This window comes from Octopus bimaculoides, chromosome 3 (genome assembly GCF_046866305.1).
Source record: "Octopus bimaculoides isolate indiv1 chromosome 3, ASM4686630v1, whole genome shotgun sequence".
Taxonomy (NCBI): domain Eukaryota; kingdom Metazoa; phylum Mollusca; class Cephalopoda; order Octopoda; family Octopodidae; genus Octopus; species Octopus bimaculoides.
Genome location: NC_142930.1, coordinates 140,009,809 through 140,027,926, shown reverse-complemented (window position 1 = coordinate 140,027,926; position 18,118 = coordinate 140,009,809). Strand labels below are relative to the sequence as shown.

General features: G+C 36.3%; 1 protein-coding gene across 2 annotated transcripts in view; it reads right to left on the bottom strand.

Moving 5' to 3' along the window:
• The window catches only part of LOC106876722 (insulin-like peptide receptor), a 161,330-nt gene that overhangs the window by 57,265 nt on the left and 85,947 nt on the right, over positions 1–18,118 (bottom strand). For both annotated transcript variants that reach the window (XM_089349744.1, XM_089349743.1), the window contains 2 exons: positions 10,668–10,780; positions 9,533–10,045 (listed from right to left, as the gene is read on the bottom strand). In XM_089349744.1, the coding sequence (XP_089205870.1) occupies positions 9,533–10,045; positions 10,668–10,780 (626 nt within the window). The remainder of the gene's footprint in view (positions 1–9,532; positions 10,046–10,667; positions 10,781–18,118) is intronic.

Genomic DNA, 18,118 nt, shown 5'->3' with positions numbered 1-18,118 from the left:
TTAACATAAAACAGGCAGAATATTTGAGTCAAATATCACCAGTTTAAATGTTAAAAAGTTTAAGTGGTTTTGTAGAGGAAAAAAAAAATCTGAATTAGTGCATGTAAATACAATGTTGTGGCAGATACTAAAATAAAATGTGAAACCATAAATTCATCACAAATAAACTCCATTATATAGGAGTACCTTATTTCAGTTTTATCTTTTGTCAGATCAATTGTAGAGCTGATCAAGTGAATTGCCCTATGTAAAAGACATTTCTAAATATGACGTTTTATGTAGTCACAATCAGCCACCAGAGTGGCACATCACTGCTATGATTTTGTTGTCATCCACTTGTTACTATCAGGCTGTGATAATTTGGCTTCCTTTTATTATTTAATAATTATTGTAGCTAATGGACTTATGCTCATCTGGCTCCCTAGTCTAAGGCATTCGGTCTCTCATCTGCAATAATAACATTAACACAGGCTAATTTCTGGATACATTTAAAAATAAAAACAGCATGTCTTACACACTAGTAAATATGGTATTTTGTTGTAGTTTTTTTCACTATAAAATAGTCTATATTTTTAAAATGTCATGTTTTTGCAAAAGGTCTGTCATTATTGTCAGCAGCACGGCCACTGTTGTGTCATCCTCCTCCTTTATGCGATATTTGAAACCAATTTCATATATGCTTGAAAACTGAAAAGCATACTCTGACTCTAGTCGGTAAAAATGGGACATTTGTTTGTATCTAGATTTTCATTATATATACACTGTCTCCCTTAGTATTGTAAGAGTCAAGTAAAAGGTTTGGTGACAGGAGGGTTCATTTGGCCATATAACACTTTCTCAAAAAGTCCCGTCAAACTCATGATAGCATGGAGGAGTAGATGTAGAATGATGATTATGATGAAGATGATGATATTTGTGGTTGTTCTGAATTTGCACAAAATTCATAGAATTATTTGGTCATTGATTCAATGATAAAAACAAAATCTTTCTACAATCTTGTTAATCGAAATTAAATGTCTACTAACACATTACTGATTTCCCACAAAAAATACCAGAAAACTTCTTAACAATATCAAAACAGAAAAATAAAATAAAACACTGTCATAGTTGGAGATTTCCTAGCAGAAAAACACCTACAAGACAAAACAAGGGAGCCCCTACTTGGCCATTGAACTTGCTAAATCTAGCAGCCAATTCTCTTTCAAACCATACCCTACCAGTTTTTAAAAAAATAGAGTCACACTGAATGGCATATTAACAGAAAAAAAAATGGTCACAAATGAAATGCCTTTGGTCAATAGGTTTACTCAATCAGGGTCAACCTTGGGTTAAACAACAATGACGGTGATCACAAAAACAACCATTCTTGCAAGAATTCAAGGAATAACTAAACATACACAGACCTGTCAGCTAAAACATAAAAATATTTTAAACCAGCAAATGGAGACAAGTAGTTCTATCATATTTAGTCTTTTAAGAGGGTATTTAGCTCTCAATAGCTTCCTTAAGCTAACAAGAAGCATGCTCTACATAGAGCTTGTTATTAAAATAACATTTTAAAAGTTTCATGTGCTAAATAGATGGAATTTGACCTTAAATTAAATGGTCTTACTGCTGTTAAGTTTGAGCTGTTATTTAAACTGCTATAGGTCACAAATCTTTTAATTATCACTGCTGTGGAGTTTTTTTTTTCCTTTTCACAAAGTTAGAACTGAACATAATTAATAAAACTATACAGATATAGATTAACCCTTCTGTTAACATATTTCTGTTGAAATACACAATCTTTGTTTAAATTAATTTTGAAAAATAATAACAAATTTAGTAAAATAACTTTGTCAGCATTAAGCTGTTGTTTGGCACATAAACTAACATGAAATTTTGATGGATGGTTTTAGCTTTTTTTAACAGGGAAATCACATCATCGAACCAAGGGTAGTTTCAGATGGGTTGGTAACAAAAAGGGCTAAAGAAATAGCTACCGCAAAAACTTTTTTGCATGAAGTCTACACCAAATCATTCATTTTATCAAGAAAGATCAAAATCATGTGATCTGGGGATCCCAGCACTGAAGTTGATGGGTATTTATCTTCCCACTGTCAACATAAACAAACAAAGCGTGCATTCTGCATCAACAGTCTATATGAGAGTTTCTCTCATGGTATCTACTGCATTAAAGTTTGTTCTAACAGAATATCTATGTTTAAGTGGGAATATATACATATAATATAATATAATATATATAAATATATATATATATCTTTCTTTTTACTCTCTTTTACTTGTTTCAGTCATTTAACTGTGACCATGCTGGAGCACCGCCTTTAGTCGAGCAAATCAACCCCAGGACTTATTCTTTGTAAGCCTAGTACTTATTCTATTGGTCTCTTTTGCCGAACTGCTAAGTTACGGGGACGTAAACACACCAGCATCAGTTGTCAACCAATGTTGGGGGGTCAAACACAGACACACAAACATATATACATATATACGATGGGCTTCTTTCAATTTCCGTCTACCAAATCCACTCACAAGGCTTTGGTCAGCCCGAGGCTATAGTAGAAGACACTTGCCCAAGGTGCCACATAGTGGGACTGAACCCGGAACCATGTGATTCGTAAGCAAGCTACTTACCACACAGCCACTCCTATGTATATAATGAGCTTCTTTCAGCTTCTGTCTACCAAATCTACTCACAAAGGCTTTCATTGGCCTGGGGCTAGAGTAGAAGGCACTTGCCTCAAGGTGCCATACAATGTGACTGAACTCAAGACTATATGACTAGAAAGTAAATTTCTTAACTTAATGTTAATATATATATATAATAACCAAATATAACAGTGGAACTTCATATAAACTATGAAAGACACAAGCTGTTCTAGGTAGATTATCAATATTAGAAACGTAAGATATACAAATTCACTGATATCTGAGGAAATGATAGAAAATGTAATTGACAGAATTTGAGACAGATTTATAATGTATAGGTTGTTGGTAAGTAGCTTCCTGTATGTTTATTAACCACTGTTGAACCTGCACCATGGTTTGATGCTAGTGTACTCTATGTGAGTGGTGTGTATGCTACCATTTTCATACACAGAACTACCTATTCGTACTAATGCATGACTAAATATTCCAGTATTCATACCTTTATTGAGGCAGAATCAGTAACCGCATGATGCTTTGTAAAACGAAGTTAGCCCTTGGGCATGCATGCACACACACACAGATTGCATTTATAATTTTAAGAGCCAACTGTGTCACATGCCGTGTTGTGTTGATTTGTCCTTAAGGTCTAAATTAAAAGTACAGATATAGGAGGAATACTCAGTAGGCTGACATTAGAAGTTCAGTTCCATTGATTGAACAATTAGAATGTTCATGAATGAAACTGACACAGATCCTTTCTTCAATTGGATGGTTTCTAGCTACAACACATTTATTTTTGAGATTAAACACATCAAAGAATTCAATCACTAAAACAAGCTAAAACTATGAAATAAGTTGAAAGAAATACTAGATCCTTTTTTTTTTTTTTTACATATATATTTAAGCTATATAGACTTCATACTTTCCAGGAAAGAGTATAGCTAGATAGTTGTGAATATTAAGACTTTTTACTAGAGAAGAATGAACTACTAAACATGGACTAATGATTAGTGGCCTCAGTATAAGAACTAGGTGGATTTAGATACGAAGTGGTTGGTGTTAGGAAGGGCATCCAGTCGTAAAATCCATGCCAAAACAGACACAGAAGCATGGTGCAGGCTCCTGCCTGGCCAGCTACTGTCAAACCATCTAACCCATGCGAGCATGGATGGAGGACATATGATGATGAAGGGAATCTGGAGAAGGAAGGTTTGAAAACTGAAAGACAGAAAACTTGGGAGTTTGTACAAAGATAACATTCTGCAGGTCTTAGATGAGATTTGTGGCTGGGGCAAAGAATCAACCAGACGAGGGATGACATTGTAGTAGAAGAGAGCTGTTGTATTGTTGCTGGCACTCTGTCGCTTATGACGTCGAGGGTTCCAGTTGATCCGATCAACGGAACAGCCTGCTCGTGAAATTAACGTGCAAGTGGCTGAGCACTCCACAGACACGTGTACCCTTAACGTAGTTCTCGGGGATATTCAGCGTGACACAGTGTGACAAGGCTGACCCTTTGAAATACAGGTACAACAGAAACAGGAAGTAAGAGTAAGAGAAAGTTGTGGTGAAAGAGTACAGCAGGGTTCGCCACCATCCCCTGCCGGAGCCTTGTGGAGCTTTAGGTGTTTTCGCTCAATAAACACCCACAACGCCCGGTCTGAGAATCGAAACCGCGATCCTATGACCGTGAGTCCGCTGCCCTAACCACTGGGCCATTGCGCCTCCTCTAGAAGAGATCTGTAGATAGAGCCATAAAAGCTAAAAGACAGGGCAGGAAAACCAGAAGAAAAGGGGCAGCAAAGAACAATATCAAATAGCTAAAAGGGAGGCTACAGAGATATTATTAGCAAGATAAGAGTTGGAAATGAGTTCAGTGAAGAATTTAGTGGGCAAGTAAATGTCCATCAGGGCTCAGTATGCAGGATGTTTATGAAAGCTCACCAAGAAATATAAAAAGAATTTAAAACTGGCTGTCTTTAAGAACTCCTATATATTAAATGTTCTAATACCTATAGCTGGATTTGTGGAAGAGTTAGCAAAGATACTTCATGTGTGAAAACAAAATCAAGGAAACAAAGGACTCAAAGTAAACTTAGAGAAGGACTAAAATTTTAATACATAAGAAAGAAAACAGAACCCTATTGCCATGAAGTAAATGGCTGTGCTTGATATACAGAAAAGGAATAGATAAAAATTCCATGCAGTGCACCAAACATAAACCATAGGTACACAAGAAGCGCAGTGGAATCACTGTCAAGTTGACTGAGAGAAAAGACTTTGTATGTGATAGACACAAAGAAGTAGTTAGCAGTAAGAGCATCAGTGAAACAAATTCTTTCCAATACTTGGAATGCTCCACAGTAGTTGACTGTTTCTAAGAACAGGATGGAAAAAATTCAAGATTGCAACAAAGATTCTCTTTAAGTGAAGAGTAGATTGTATGATGGTGTACAAAGCGTAATGTTGCAATGTGGGGGTGGGTTAATGTCGAAAACTTTCAGTTTTAAAATTTGAGGGTAACCCTTTTTACATTAAAGATTCTGAAACTCAACCAATTACCATGTGAATAAAAACCAGACAGAATGAAGATAGTCGTGGTCTGCCTTGACAGAATTTATTTAGTAATATCAAATTGAGATAAGGCAGCAAACTGGCAGAATTTTTACCACACCAGGCAAAATGCTTAGTGGTATATTTTCTGACTTCAAATGCTGCTGGATTTGAATTTGCCTTTTGTCCTTTTGGGTTTGATAAAATAAGTACCAGTTGAATACTGAGGTTGATGTAATGGACTCAATCCTCTCCAGAAATCGCTGGCCTTATGCTAAAATTTGAAACTAATATCAAATCAATGTTATTTTAAAGCAAGTTGAAGGATAACAACAGAACAGCTACTGCTGGTGGAACTCAATACTAAGAATATAGTCAAATTTGTTATAAAATTCATGTTGGTGAGACTTTTAAGTTCCCATGGTCAACAACAATTTTAGTAAAGTTCATAAATTTGCAGTAAGTTTGTATGTCATGCAGACTGAGAATTTTGATATTTCAAGCAAAGCTCATCTTCAGAGATAGAAAATATTTTCTCTCTGATAATGTGCTTTGCTCGAAGTGCCACAATTATCATCCTCCACTATAGCACAAATATATATATATATTTATTAACTTTACCAAATAACTGACATATATTTTTGCCTTTATCATGTATTGGTACAAAAACAAAGCCAAAAACTTCTATTTCATCCTCACTTGCAAGATTTACTTTCTGAACTTAATTCCTTAGACTTAATTTTTATTTCATAAAGCAATTTCATAAAGAAATTCTCTTATTGCACCCTCTTATCACAGTTCTCTTATTTCTGGAACCATTCTTCTTTCAAATTTGTACTAAACTGAATTTTGTATATCCAAGCTCCTACAATAAAATATGTACAACTAATGCATTTGCTCATGTATAATGCAAGAAATTGAATACAAAACATTAAGGTCAAGATTAGGAGGTGCCATTATACTAGACAGAAAAGAGGGGGAGGGGAAAGAGAGAGAGAGAGAGAGAGGAACGGGAGGGGAGAGAGAGAGAGGAAGGGGAGGGGAGAGAGAGAGAGGATAAACTACATTACTGAGTTTTTTGCTATAAAAAGTTGGAGTTGCATTATATTCAAGTTCACATTGTACTTGAGCAAATGAAGTAGGTAGGACTTTTCAAGCTAAAATTTTATCACTTCCTTTATGTGCAAAGGAAAAAAAAAAAAGTTATGCAGATATGTATAACAAGAGAGAGCGAGCGGGGGAATGGGTGGGAGATAAGATAGCTGAGGTGTTTATGAAGATTGTGATAAGGCTGAATATCTAGTAAAAATCTAACATATACAACAAACAACCTTGTTAGCACAAAAGAAAATTGTGTTTAATAAATGGGAATAAAATCCTTCACTATATATAGGATCATAAATAGAATCACAACTGTGTTTTAGACAAACTTCTCTTCAGTAATTAATGTTTGTTTAAGAGATAGATAGTTTCTTTAATTGCATTAAAAAAAAACAAACAAACAAACAAACTAATTTGATTATTTTTATAGCAACTTGAGGGCAAGTAGACGGCTATGCAAAGCAATTCCTCATAAAACTGCAAGCACACAAAATATCATCATCACCATCATTGCGGTAGAGTCACTTTTCCATGCCAACATGCCGACTGGATGGGTTTTCTGCAAGGACGATCTATGACCAGATGCCCTTCCTGCACCCTTTTTTTTTAGCTGCTTCTTCTGTCCTGCATATTCTAAAACCACTTTTGCTTTTCTTTTCTTTCCTTTTTTTTTTTAAATCTTTTAGTCAGGACAGAAGGCAGTGTCCATGATACTGACACTTGACAGGGAGAGAGGAAGACAGACCTGGTAAGAAATGACAACCAAACTTTTTTGATGCCACACTAGATTAGATCATAGCTGACACTACACTGGATAATTTATTTTAAGTACATAATGACACATAAAATACACCATTTTGAGTGCGGCCGTTGCCATTACCGCCTGACTGGCCTTCATGTTGGTGGCACATAAAAGTACCCACTACACTCTCTGAGTGGTTGGCGTTAGGAAGGACATCCAGCTGTAGAAACTCTGCCAAATCAAATTGGAGCCTGGTGCAGCCACCTGGTCCACCAGTCCTCAGTCAAATTGTCCAACCCATGCTAGCATGGAAAGTGGACGTTAAACGACGACGATGATGATGAATGACTGAAAGACAAAACAAAGATGGTCATGGAAGGGATATTTTTGATCATAGAACAACTCAACTTGGACTGCCCTGAAACTGAACAACAATTCCTTCTCTGCTTGTTGACGACAATGTATTGGCTCCCCAAATCCTTTCCTTTTCTCCTCCTCCCTACCAGGTGGAATTTACTTGGATTTGCACCACCCTGATCTTCCATGTCACAAGCCAGTTCTTATCAGTGGCATCCAATGTCATCTGTTAATTGATCAACATGTTTCTCCAGGGTAACCAATGCAATTTCGACCATGGTGAGGTATCCAAACCAGTGCATCCCTACTTAAGCAATTTCCAACAAAGTGAACTCTTTTTTTTCTCTGTTTTCTTTGATACTTTAGGAAGTTTATTCTTTTTACTCTTTTACTTGTTTCAGTCATTTGACTGCAGCCATGGTGGAGCACCGCCTTTAGTCGAGTAAATCGACCCCGGGACTTATTCTTTGGAAGCCTAGTACTTATTCTATCGGTCTTTTTTGCCGAACCGCTAAGTTACGGGGACGTAAACACACCAGCATCAGTTGTCATGCGATGTTGGGGGAACAAACACAGATACACAAACATACATATACATATATATGACAGGCTTCTTTAATAATAATAATGATCTTTTCTGTTATAGGCACAAGACCTGAAATTTAGGTGGTTGGGTTGGTTGATTACATTGACCCCCTAGTATTCAGTTGGTACTCATTTTATTGACCCTGAAAGGATGAAAGGCAACAATGACAATCACGGAATTTGAGCTCAGGATGTCGAGTGGGATGAAATGCTGTAATACATTTTGTTTGATGTGCTAACAATTCTGCCAGTTCACCACATTAATAATAATGATAATAATAATAATGATAATAATAATAATAATAATAATATGGGTGGCAAATTAGTAGAAATTATTAAATTATTAGGCAGAAAATCATGCAGTATTTGATCTAACTCTCTCCACTCAGATTTCACTCAGATCAACTTTTGCATTTCATTTTTGTAAGGTTTGATAAAATAAAGTGGCAATCTAGGGGCTGCAGATTGGCAGAGTTGATAGAGCATCAGACAAGACGACTTGCAGCATTAGCACAGCCCTTAATGTTCAACCTTGAAATTCCATCCAGGTGCTGATGGCCTGGTCATTCACCTGACCATGGGTGCACTTCAGCCCACATACAGCACAGATAAGTGGACAATAGTATGCAGAGGTTCTTATTCAGCAATGGATTGACAGACCCATCTGATTCTTAGCCCTGGTGACCATAAATCTTAGCTTCAGTCTCTTCTTCTATTTTCGAGCAAGATCGTTGCCAGAGCCGATGGGCTGGCCCCTATGCAGATGACACGTAAAATACACCATTTCGAGCATGGCCGTTGATCGTTACCAACATCACCTCCCTGGCACGTGAAAAGACATTCGAGCGAGATCGTTGCCAGTGCCGATGGACTGGCTCCTGTGCAGGTGGCACATAAAACACACCATTTCGAGCGTGGCCGTCGCCAGTTCCGCCCTACTGGCCCTCGTGCCGGTGGCACGTAAAACACCACTACACTCTCGGAGTGGTTGGCGTTAGGAAGGGCATCCAGCAGTAGAAACTCTGCCAAATCAGATTGGAGCCTGGTGCAGCCATCTGGTTCACCAGTCCTCAGTCAAATTGTCCAACCCATGCTAGCATGGAAAGCGGACATTAAACGATGATGATGAAGATGATGATGATGAAGATGATGATGATCTATATATCAATATTTCTGTAGACAACCTCATAATGCATATATACAGTTCAGGTTTCAAGTACCAAATGGATAAAATTTTCAATTGCCTTTTTTCAATACTCCTGGGGGTTGTATTTACATTTAAAAAAAAAATTCAGCCTTTTAACTGTCTTCTTAACCAGTTGTTTGACTCAATTTCAAACCACCTAAATATTTGCCCATGTTTTTAAGCTGTTCAAGATTTCCTTCAGTAATGCAACAGCATATGTGAAGCTTTATCAAACTGTTGTGCTTGAAACAAATGTAACCATATTATTTTAGCGTTATAATTTGTAGCTGAAACTGGTTTTTAGCACATTAAGCCAACCTAATAAATCAATGAAAGAGAAAACACGAAAAATTACGAACCTATATTCTTTTGGCACTCCCTGGAATTCCAGCAATGATCACAAGTATGAGGACATTGGTCAACACATTCTCGTGGGTCCTTATTATCAGCAATGGAATGGGCCTCATTTGAACCTTCAGAAGTGATTTTAGTCCAGTCTATGGTTTCTAAGTAACAAAGGTTGGGACTTTTATTGAAACGAACAGCTCCTCGTTGAATAACAGTTAAGCTGCTCAAACCAATTTCCTCTAGATCAGGCATTTCAAATGCAACCAGAGCATAATTGTAGAAAAGCTCCTGACCCCGAATAACACTCAAGTTTGGGAAAAGGTCACGTAGAGTTTTAAGTCCATAGGCACGATACATTATTAAGTAGTCTGTGATTTCAACTAATTTGGGGAAGCGCATGTTTTGATAATCCTCAGGTTTCATGTAATCCAAAAGAATAATGCGCAAATACCCTTCTATCACAGAACAATGCTCTAATTGTTTGAAGTTCTCAATTTTGTTTTTTATCTCGATACTTGAACACACTGCAAGCAAGAAAAGAAGAAAAAAAAGAGTTAAATATCATTAAAAGTTTAAATGACAATTGTTTAAGGTTTTAATGAAAAATAATATCTGAATTGATAAATAAAGGCCAACCAAGCAACTCCATTGTTTTATCAATAAAAAAAATGTATTGTAAGAATTTACAAAGAGACCCTCTCCCCAGCTGCAATAATGGAACAATGAATGTGTGCAATGATAAACAGATAAAGACATTTATCTTTTTTAGTGTGGGCATATCATTTAGTGATAATAATGATCGGAATGAAAGCTAAAATATAGAAGGAAATATGAATTAAAAACTGTTTCTATTCAAATTATTTTATTCTACAGACACTTTAGACTTTGTTAGTTTAATTAAGAGAATTTAGTCGAATGAATGTGACATTTTTCATTACAATTCTGTTGTGTTTATCTGAATACTAAGATTCCACAGTAGTAAAGTAAAATGACAATGAAAAATTGTTGTCAAGCTGTTACAACTTGCAGTACAGATGATGTGAAAGTTAATCTAACTTCTATAATAAATTATTTTAACATAAATCAAATAAAGACATTTTAACAGCAATAGTATTATTGTAAAACCTGACTGACAAGGCAACTTACATTCACAAAAATCCATATGAGTTTTGTTTATTGCAGTTTGCAGTTCACACGATTCTTTTCTTAATAAGCAATCATTTGCATATATTTTATGGTCTGTGCCGCAAATTTGTGACCTGTTAAATAAAAGAAACAAGAGTTAATGAAAACTAAAAATATACAGTGAAATAATTACCTTTCTCCTTTCTTTATAATTTTGCCGTGAATGTCTTGTTATATTATCTTAATTAGTTAATGTTTTAATATGGCTGTCTCTCTGCTGTCCAATTAATTAGAAAGCAGATTTTCATCCCCATCAACAAAACACCAGACCTGGTGCGAAAGAGGAACTTTATGAAGTTGCTTGGCTTGCAAGAGACAGCAGCCAAATCTCTCTAAAGTTCTGGTGTGTAGTAAGAAGTTTGCCTCTCAACCACATGGGTCTGGGTTCAGTCCCACTTGAGTAATTGTCTTCTACTGCTGATCAAAGCATTGTGAATTGATTTGGTAGACAGAAACTGTAAGAAGCATGTTGTGTGTGTGTGTGTGTTTTCGTGTTTGTGTCTGCCCCTCCACAGCTTGACAACCAGTGTTGGTTTGTTTACATCTCCATAACTTAGCAGTGTGGCAAAAGAGTCCGACAGAGTAAGTATCAGACATTAAAAAATATTACTAGAGTTGATCCATTCAACTAAAACCCTTCAAAACAGTGTCCCAGTGCTGCCAAAGTCTAATGACTGAAACAAGTATAAGATAAAAATTTAATCCCCCGATACACAGAAAAAATAGAATGATTCATGAATTGAACATCTTTGATCATACAATTCCTCAATAAGGGCTGATCTAGGGTCTTAACAACAGCAACAACAACACAGAAGCTTTCAGTAAGGAATAGAAATTCAAGTCAGATTTGAAGAACATCAAAAAAATTTAACCTAAGAAAAACAAAACCCCTTTCTTATTTCCATGAAACAAAACTCTGACTTTCAGAATGAATTACATGATACATCAACAGGCATGATGGCTGTATGATAAAAAATTTACTTCCCAACTACATGGTTCTGAGTTCAGTGCTACTGAGTGGCACTGCGCAAGCATCTTCCACTATAGCCTTGGGCCAACCAAAGCCTTGTGAATGGGTTTGATAGATAGAAATTGAAAGAAGCCTCTGTGTGTGTGTGTGTGTGCGCGCGCGTGCATGTGTGTGTGTATAGACATATTTATATATTGAGGGTAATAAAGGGAATATTAATTCAATTAACATCAATTTAAAACCAAGTAGCCTAGCATATAAAAAAATCTGAAAATTCAAAAAAATTGTATTACATGTGTATATATTCTTATATGCATATCTTTTTTATTTCTGTATGTGCATGTCTTAGTATCTGTGTTACCCATCCTGCTGCTTGACAACTGATGTTGGTATGTTTACATCCCCATAACTTAGAAGTTCAGCAAAAGAAACCAATACAATAAGTACCAGGCTATAAAAAACATATAAGTACTAGCATCGATTCATTCAACTAAAAAATCCTTCAAAGCAGTGCCCCAGCATGGCCACAGTCTAATGACTGAGATAAGTGAAAGATAAATGATAAAAGTTCTTCAGTGATCTCAATAAGAGATATATATATAAACATAAGTAATAACTGCTTCTACTTTGAAAATAATTAAAAGATGTTCTAGTTCAGGGATGGGGAAATTTCTGCCCACATGTGCAATTGCGCCTGCGAGCCCATTTTATTAAACCCGCAGGATAGTATACTTATATGTACTAAACATGTTGTTGTGGAGACGCAATGGCCCAGTGGTTAGGGCAGCAGACTTGCAGTCATAAGATCATGGTTTCGATTCCCAGACCGGGCGTTGTGAGTGTTTATTGAGCAAAAACACCTAAAGCTCCACAAGGCTCTGGCAGGGGATGGTGGCGAACCCTGCTGTACTCTTTCACCACGACTTTCTTTCATTCTTTCTTCCTGTTTTTGTTGTGCCTGTAATTCAAAGGGTCAGCCTTGTCACACTGTGTCACGCTGAATATCCCCGAGAACTACGTTAAGGGTACACATGTCTGTGGAGTTCTCAGCCACTTGCACGTTAATTTCACAAGCAGGCTGTTCCGTTGATCGGATCAACTGGAACCCTTGACGTCGTAAGCGGCGGAGTGCCAACAACATGTACTAAATATAGTAAATTTTTCAATTATAAAATTTATACAATATTTGTATGCCTATTTGTGACATAGGTCGCATTTCCACTACAACTTAAAACAGTTAGACTCGAAGAGAAAATCGTCTGGTAATTGCCATTTGATTGGAAATTTTGTTTTCACTATAAAACACATATTGCTAGGTTTGTACCACTCCCTTGAGATCCAACTACACTCTAGCTGAAAAATATAGAATACTTCATAAGTGATATAAACATCCTAAATTCAGTAGTGGTGTTAATGAAGATGTTACATGTTAATTTAATGTCTTAAGCTTATTATTAATATATATCAAATTATACATAGATATATACAAGATTTACACAGATATAAGAGTTAGAACTTGTGATCTGCCCGTGAACCCTTTTCTTTGGAAATTTTTGCTCATTGCACTAAAAAGTTTCCCCACCCCTGCTCTAGTTAAACTCTGGAAATATAGGGGTAGATAAAACACCTTGGGGTATTTAGTTACAGCTTTTCGCATTCTTATTTCAAATCCCACCAAGACCAATTATGTATTTCTTTTGTTTCAGAGTCAACAAAATAAGAAAGAACCAGTTATGAATAACTGAATCAATTTTAATTATACTCCTTGCCCCTAGTTACCCGTAATTATTTAATTATTACTAAATTAATTACAGCACAAATTTTAAACTCCATCAGCAGAACATCACAAGTCAATGAGAGAGAGGGAGAAAGAGGGAGGTGGGTGAAGATAAGAGAGTAAGCTTCTACAAGGTTGCTGAGCCCACTAGAAATAGCAGCCAAATCTCCCTAAAATCCTATCTTATTTATCTTTTACTTGTTTCAGTCACAGGACAGCAGCCACGCTGGGGCACTGCACTGAAGGGTTCTAAGTAAACAGTACTTTTTCTTTATTTTAAAGTGAGGTACTTATTCTATCAGTCCCTTTTCCTGAACTGCTAAGTTACGGGGACATATACACACACACACGCACACAACAGGCTTCTTTCAGTTTCCCTTTGACAGATTCATTAACAACACATTAGTCAGCACAAAGCTGTAGCAGAAGATACCTGCCGAAGGTGCTGTGTAGTGGGATTGAACCCCAAACCATATGGTTGCAAAGCAAGCTTCTTAACCACACAATCATGCCTGTGCTTGTGTCTTTTTTTATTTTTTAATTTTTTATATAAACAAGGTTACACAGGACTTGTACATGTGTTAGAATTCAATATATAAGCTCCAAATACTACTTTAGAAAGCGTCTCAAAGAATAAAACCCTTCTTTCGATTATTTGTCTCCTGACTATATTTCAAACATAAAAAAGGGGGTGGAGGCCGGTCTTTTTATAGTTGCATAATGTGGCAGACAAGCATGTGTTATTTATAATCTCTTTTATGGCGTTGTGTGACCTTGAGAGTGAGTCAGAGTAAACAGGCTGAGAAAAAGATTAATTAAGAAATGCATTCATTAATATATGTGATAAGAATGGAAGATGCAGACTAAATTCAATATGTGTCTTGACTGATGACAAACAATTTATAAAGTCTGGCCTAAGGTTTAGGTTCTAGAACAAGAGATAAAAATTAATCGAAATCATGATAGCATACATTTCCCAAAGTGGCCAATTGCTAGAGAGGTAAAAACCTGAAAAACTGTTATTAATGCATTAAGAGGTTGCCCCACAAGTTATCCAATAATCCTGAATTTTCTTCTCTCCCAGATCATAAATAATGGTCTCATATGTTTACACAAGACCAGCAATTCTAGGGGAGGAGGTAAGTCGATTACATCAACCCCAGTGCTCAACTGGTACTTTGCTAATGATTCTGCCAGCTTGTCGCCTTCCACAGATCATAAATAATGTTTCGTGTCCAGAGCTACACTCTATATAGTATTTCTAACAACAGCTGTCTCTGACTACCATATAAACACTTCAAAGGTTCTTGAGTTTCTTTTGAAACTTTCAAACACAATCTTTACCAATACATCTACATACCTGCCTTTATCAGATCACTTGATTCCCTTTCTAACCAAAGCATCTATCTTATACCTTCATCTCCTGAATGTCTCTGTACATCAATCAGCCCTTGTGGTCAGATCTAGCCAGTTCTATACAACAACTACTTCTAGCCACATATGTACCCCACCTCTGACTCATCCAAAATAGCAGGTGACCAATTCCACTCTCATTGGTATTTATTTTCGGCATCATTTCTCACATAACCACAGACTATAAAGTGGTGCATCTGCAGCTGTTCTGAAGCAGGTGAAGAACATTGTTCCACCACCTATAAGAAATCACCTGCCATCACCATTGAATGTTGTTTACCCATTACCAACCACAATGTCAGACAAACATTCAATTTAGCAAAAGATGTATTCAATCACAGCATGGCCTGCAAATTCTTGTCTCCCAAATTGCAGCTAGGCATTCTGGTCTCTTACTAATCATTTGTACAAACCTTTTCAAAATCTTCCCAACTGCCTTTCCACAACTAAGATGACACTGTAAGTGGCAATCCTGCAAATTAATGTGACCACATTTACTGCCCAATTTGTCTTAAGCTCCACACTGTACAACATGCACAACAAAATTCATTTAACCCTTTCGCTACTAACCCGGCTCTGGCTCTGTAGTACAAATGTCTTGTTTTCTTAAGTTTTGAATTAAAATCTTCCACCAAACCTTAGTCACAATTTATGTTCCTAACACTAGCTTAATGATAACTAAGTTATTTTACTAAATTCTTTCTTATATTCAAAATTAATTGAAAGAACCACAGACCATCTCAAAATAAATACAGTAACAAAAGGGTCAACATTCAATTTCCCCCATTTACACACAGCCAGCATGAAAGAGAATCTCTATGCAGTTACTCATTCAACCTTGAACAAAAGAAAAAACTAAGTGAAGTCTCCTGTCAAATCACACATTATTGCCTTAAATAAGAAAACACACCTATTGTAATCCTAAATACATCTGCTAAAAAGATGAGGTAGTTACAGCTTGAATGACTTTGATCATAAGCTAGCTTGATTAAGGTTGACCTAAGACGAAAAGATAAGAATACCAAGATATCCAATGTCTTTGCTCTGCTAACCATAAGCTTATTCCTCTTACTTCCAATATCTCAAGGCTAATGGAGACAACCTCAAACAAATCTCTTCACATGCTGAAGACCTAGTCTCTCCTATGTTACATAACATTGGTCTCTTATCCATGGGAACATGGTGGAAAGCAATGTTGTCTCAGCATTAACAAAGCCTTTGTCTACCATGAACCTTCAAGTTCTTTATCTGTCTGTCATCTCTTCATTTTCAAATGTTTCTGGCCAGCTGTACTGTTCCAGTATGTGCAGATAGGGCACTCACAAACCAACACACTATCAACTCTGGAATACTCCATGGTTTGGTAATATCCCCCAAAGCATCTCTTTATATACCACGTCACTGTGAATTTCCCTCTTTCTTAACCTTCCAACACGCAAGCACGTACTGCCTTTAATGAACCAAGAACACAAAATCATTCTCCACTGAAAACATGACAATTTAATTTCTTTTAACAAGTGGCTGTGTGGTAAGTAGCTTGCTTACCAATCACATGGTTCTGGGTTCAGTCCCACTGCGTGGCACCTTGGGCAAGTGTCTTCTACTATAGCCTCAGGCCGATCAAAGCCTTGTAAGTGGATTTGGTAGACAGAAACTGAAAGAAGCCCATCGTACATATATATATATATATATATATATATATATATATATATATATATATATATGTGTGTATGTATGTGTGTGTACGTGTTCGTGTGTCTGTGTTTGTCCCCCCAACATCACTTGACAACCGATGCTGGTGTGTTTACGTCCCTGTAACTTAGCAGTTCGGCATAAGGGACCAATAGAATAAGTACTAGGCTCACAAAGAACAAGCTCTTGGGGTCGATTTGCTCGACTAAAGGCGGTGCTCCAGCATGGCCACAGTCAAAATGACTGAAACGAGTAAAAGAGTAAACCATTTCGACCTATCAATTCATACAATTAAATTTTGAGACTTGCAACAATTACAAGGCCATACAATCCTTAGTTCTTTTAAGTGTCCCAACTCTTTTTAATGTGTTTTGCTGGGACCATACTCTTCACTTAACAATTTATCTAATTCTATTTTCCCCAGAACCACATCTTTCTGAAGTTTTCTCATTGCCCAGTTTTGTGGGTAGTTTCATTGATGTAGTATTGTTCAGTATTAACTGCTTAATTTGAACTTCTGTGGGTTAGCACCTACAGAGTGAGTATCAAACCAGAAAAGTTCAAGCTGAAGAGTTTATCACAGTACCAATCTCACCTGTCCCAGACACTGTATCTTTCATTTCGACATGTGAACTAGTGAAAAACTTGTGCTAAATAATAAATAAGAAGTCAACAAGACAACCTGAAATTGTTTCATATTTTGTAAGTTGGCATAACAAAATATCAACACATTTTGGATAAATTAAATTCAAAATAAGACTCTGAACAAGAGACATACCAACATTATCTATTTCAAAAGGAATGCTAATGGTTCTAAAGTAGAAACAGGAGGAAAAAAGGAAGCCAGTTAGAGTGGTTATAAACTCGTAAGGTAACCTTGAAAACAATTGATAATTTATTACAACAATAGGAAGTAATACAGTAAATTCACAACCCTTGAAAGAAGGAAATGGTTCTCAAGCATATGAATGAGATCAAGCTGCACCTATACATAATTATATTAACAGGAAATAATGGATTCATATTCAAAATTAATAGTGTTAAAAGTGAAAGGAAATTTAGTCAGAATAGTAAATTCTTTGTATGTGAAGCTGTCCTACATAGTATTACTAACATACATTTTGCCTCATTATTTTTTAAAAGCTACATATGGAAGAACACAAAACAATTATTTCAGATGTATTTTATATTCTAATTCTAATTGTATCAGAAAGAGATTTTTTATGAGATTCTAAACTAAGAGATAATACTTTGTGTTAACAACAGTATGAATAAGGTGCAGCAAAAGAATGAGATACAAAGAATTTATTACAAACTGAATGTTAATTTGACAGTGAGAAGAATTAGAGGCATGCGAAGCAGGTAATTAAATACAAAATATCCCAATGACATGTAATCATGTGGGATTGATTTCAGTCCAAATTCATGATGAAAATAAGCTGGATACAACAAATGGCTAGTGGTGACCCACCTGTGTTTCAAATTTCACCCTGGATCCAAACAATCTTGACAGTTCTCACCAACTATTCCTCTACACTTAATGTTCTCCATTTGGTCTTT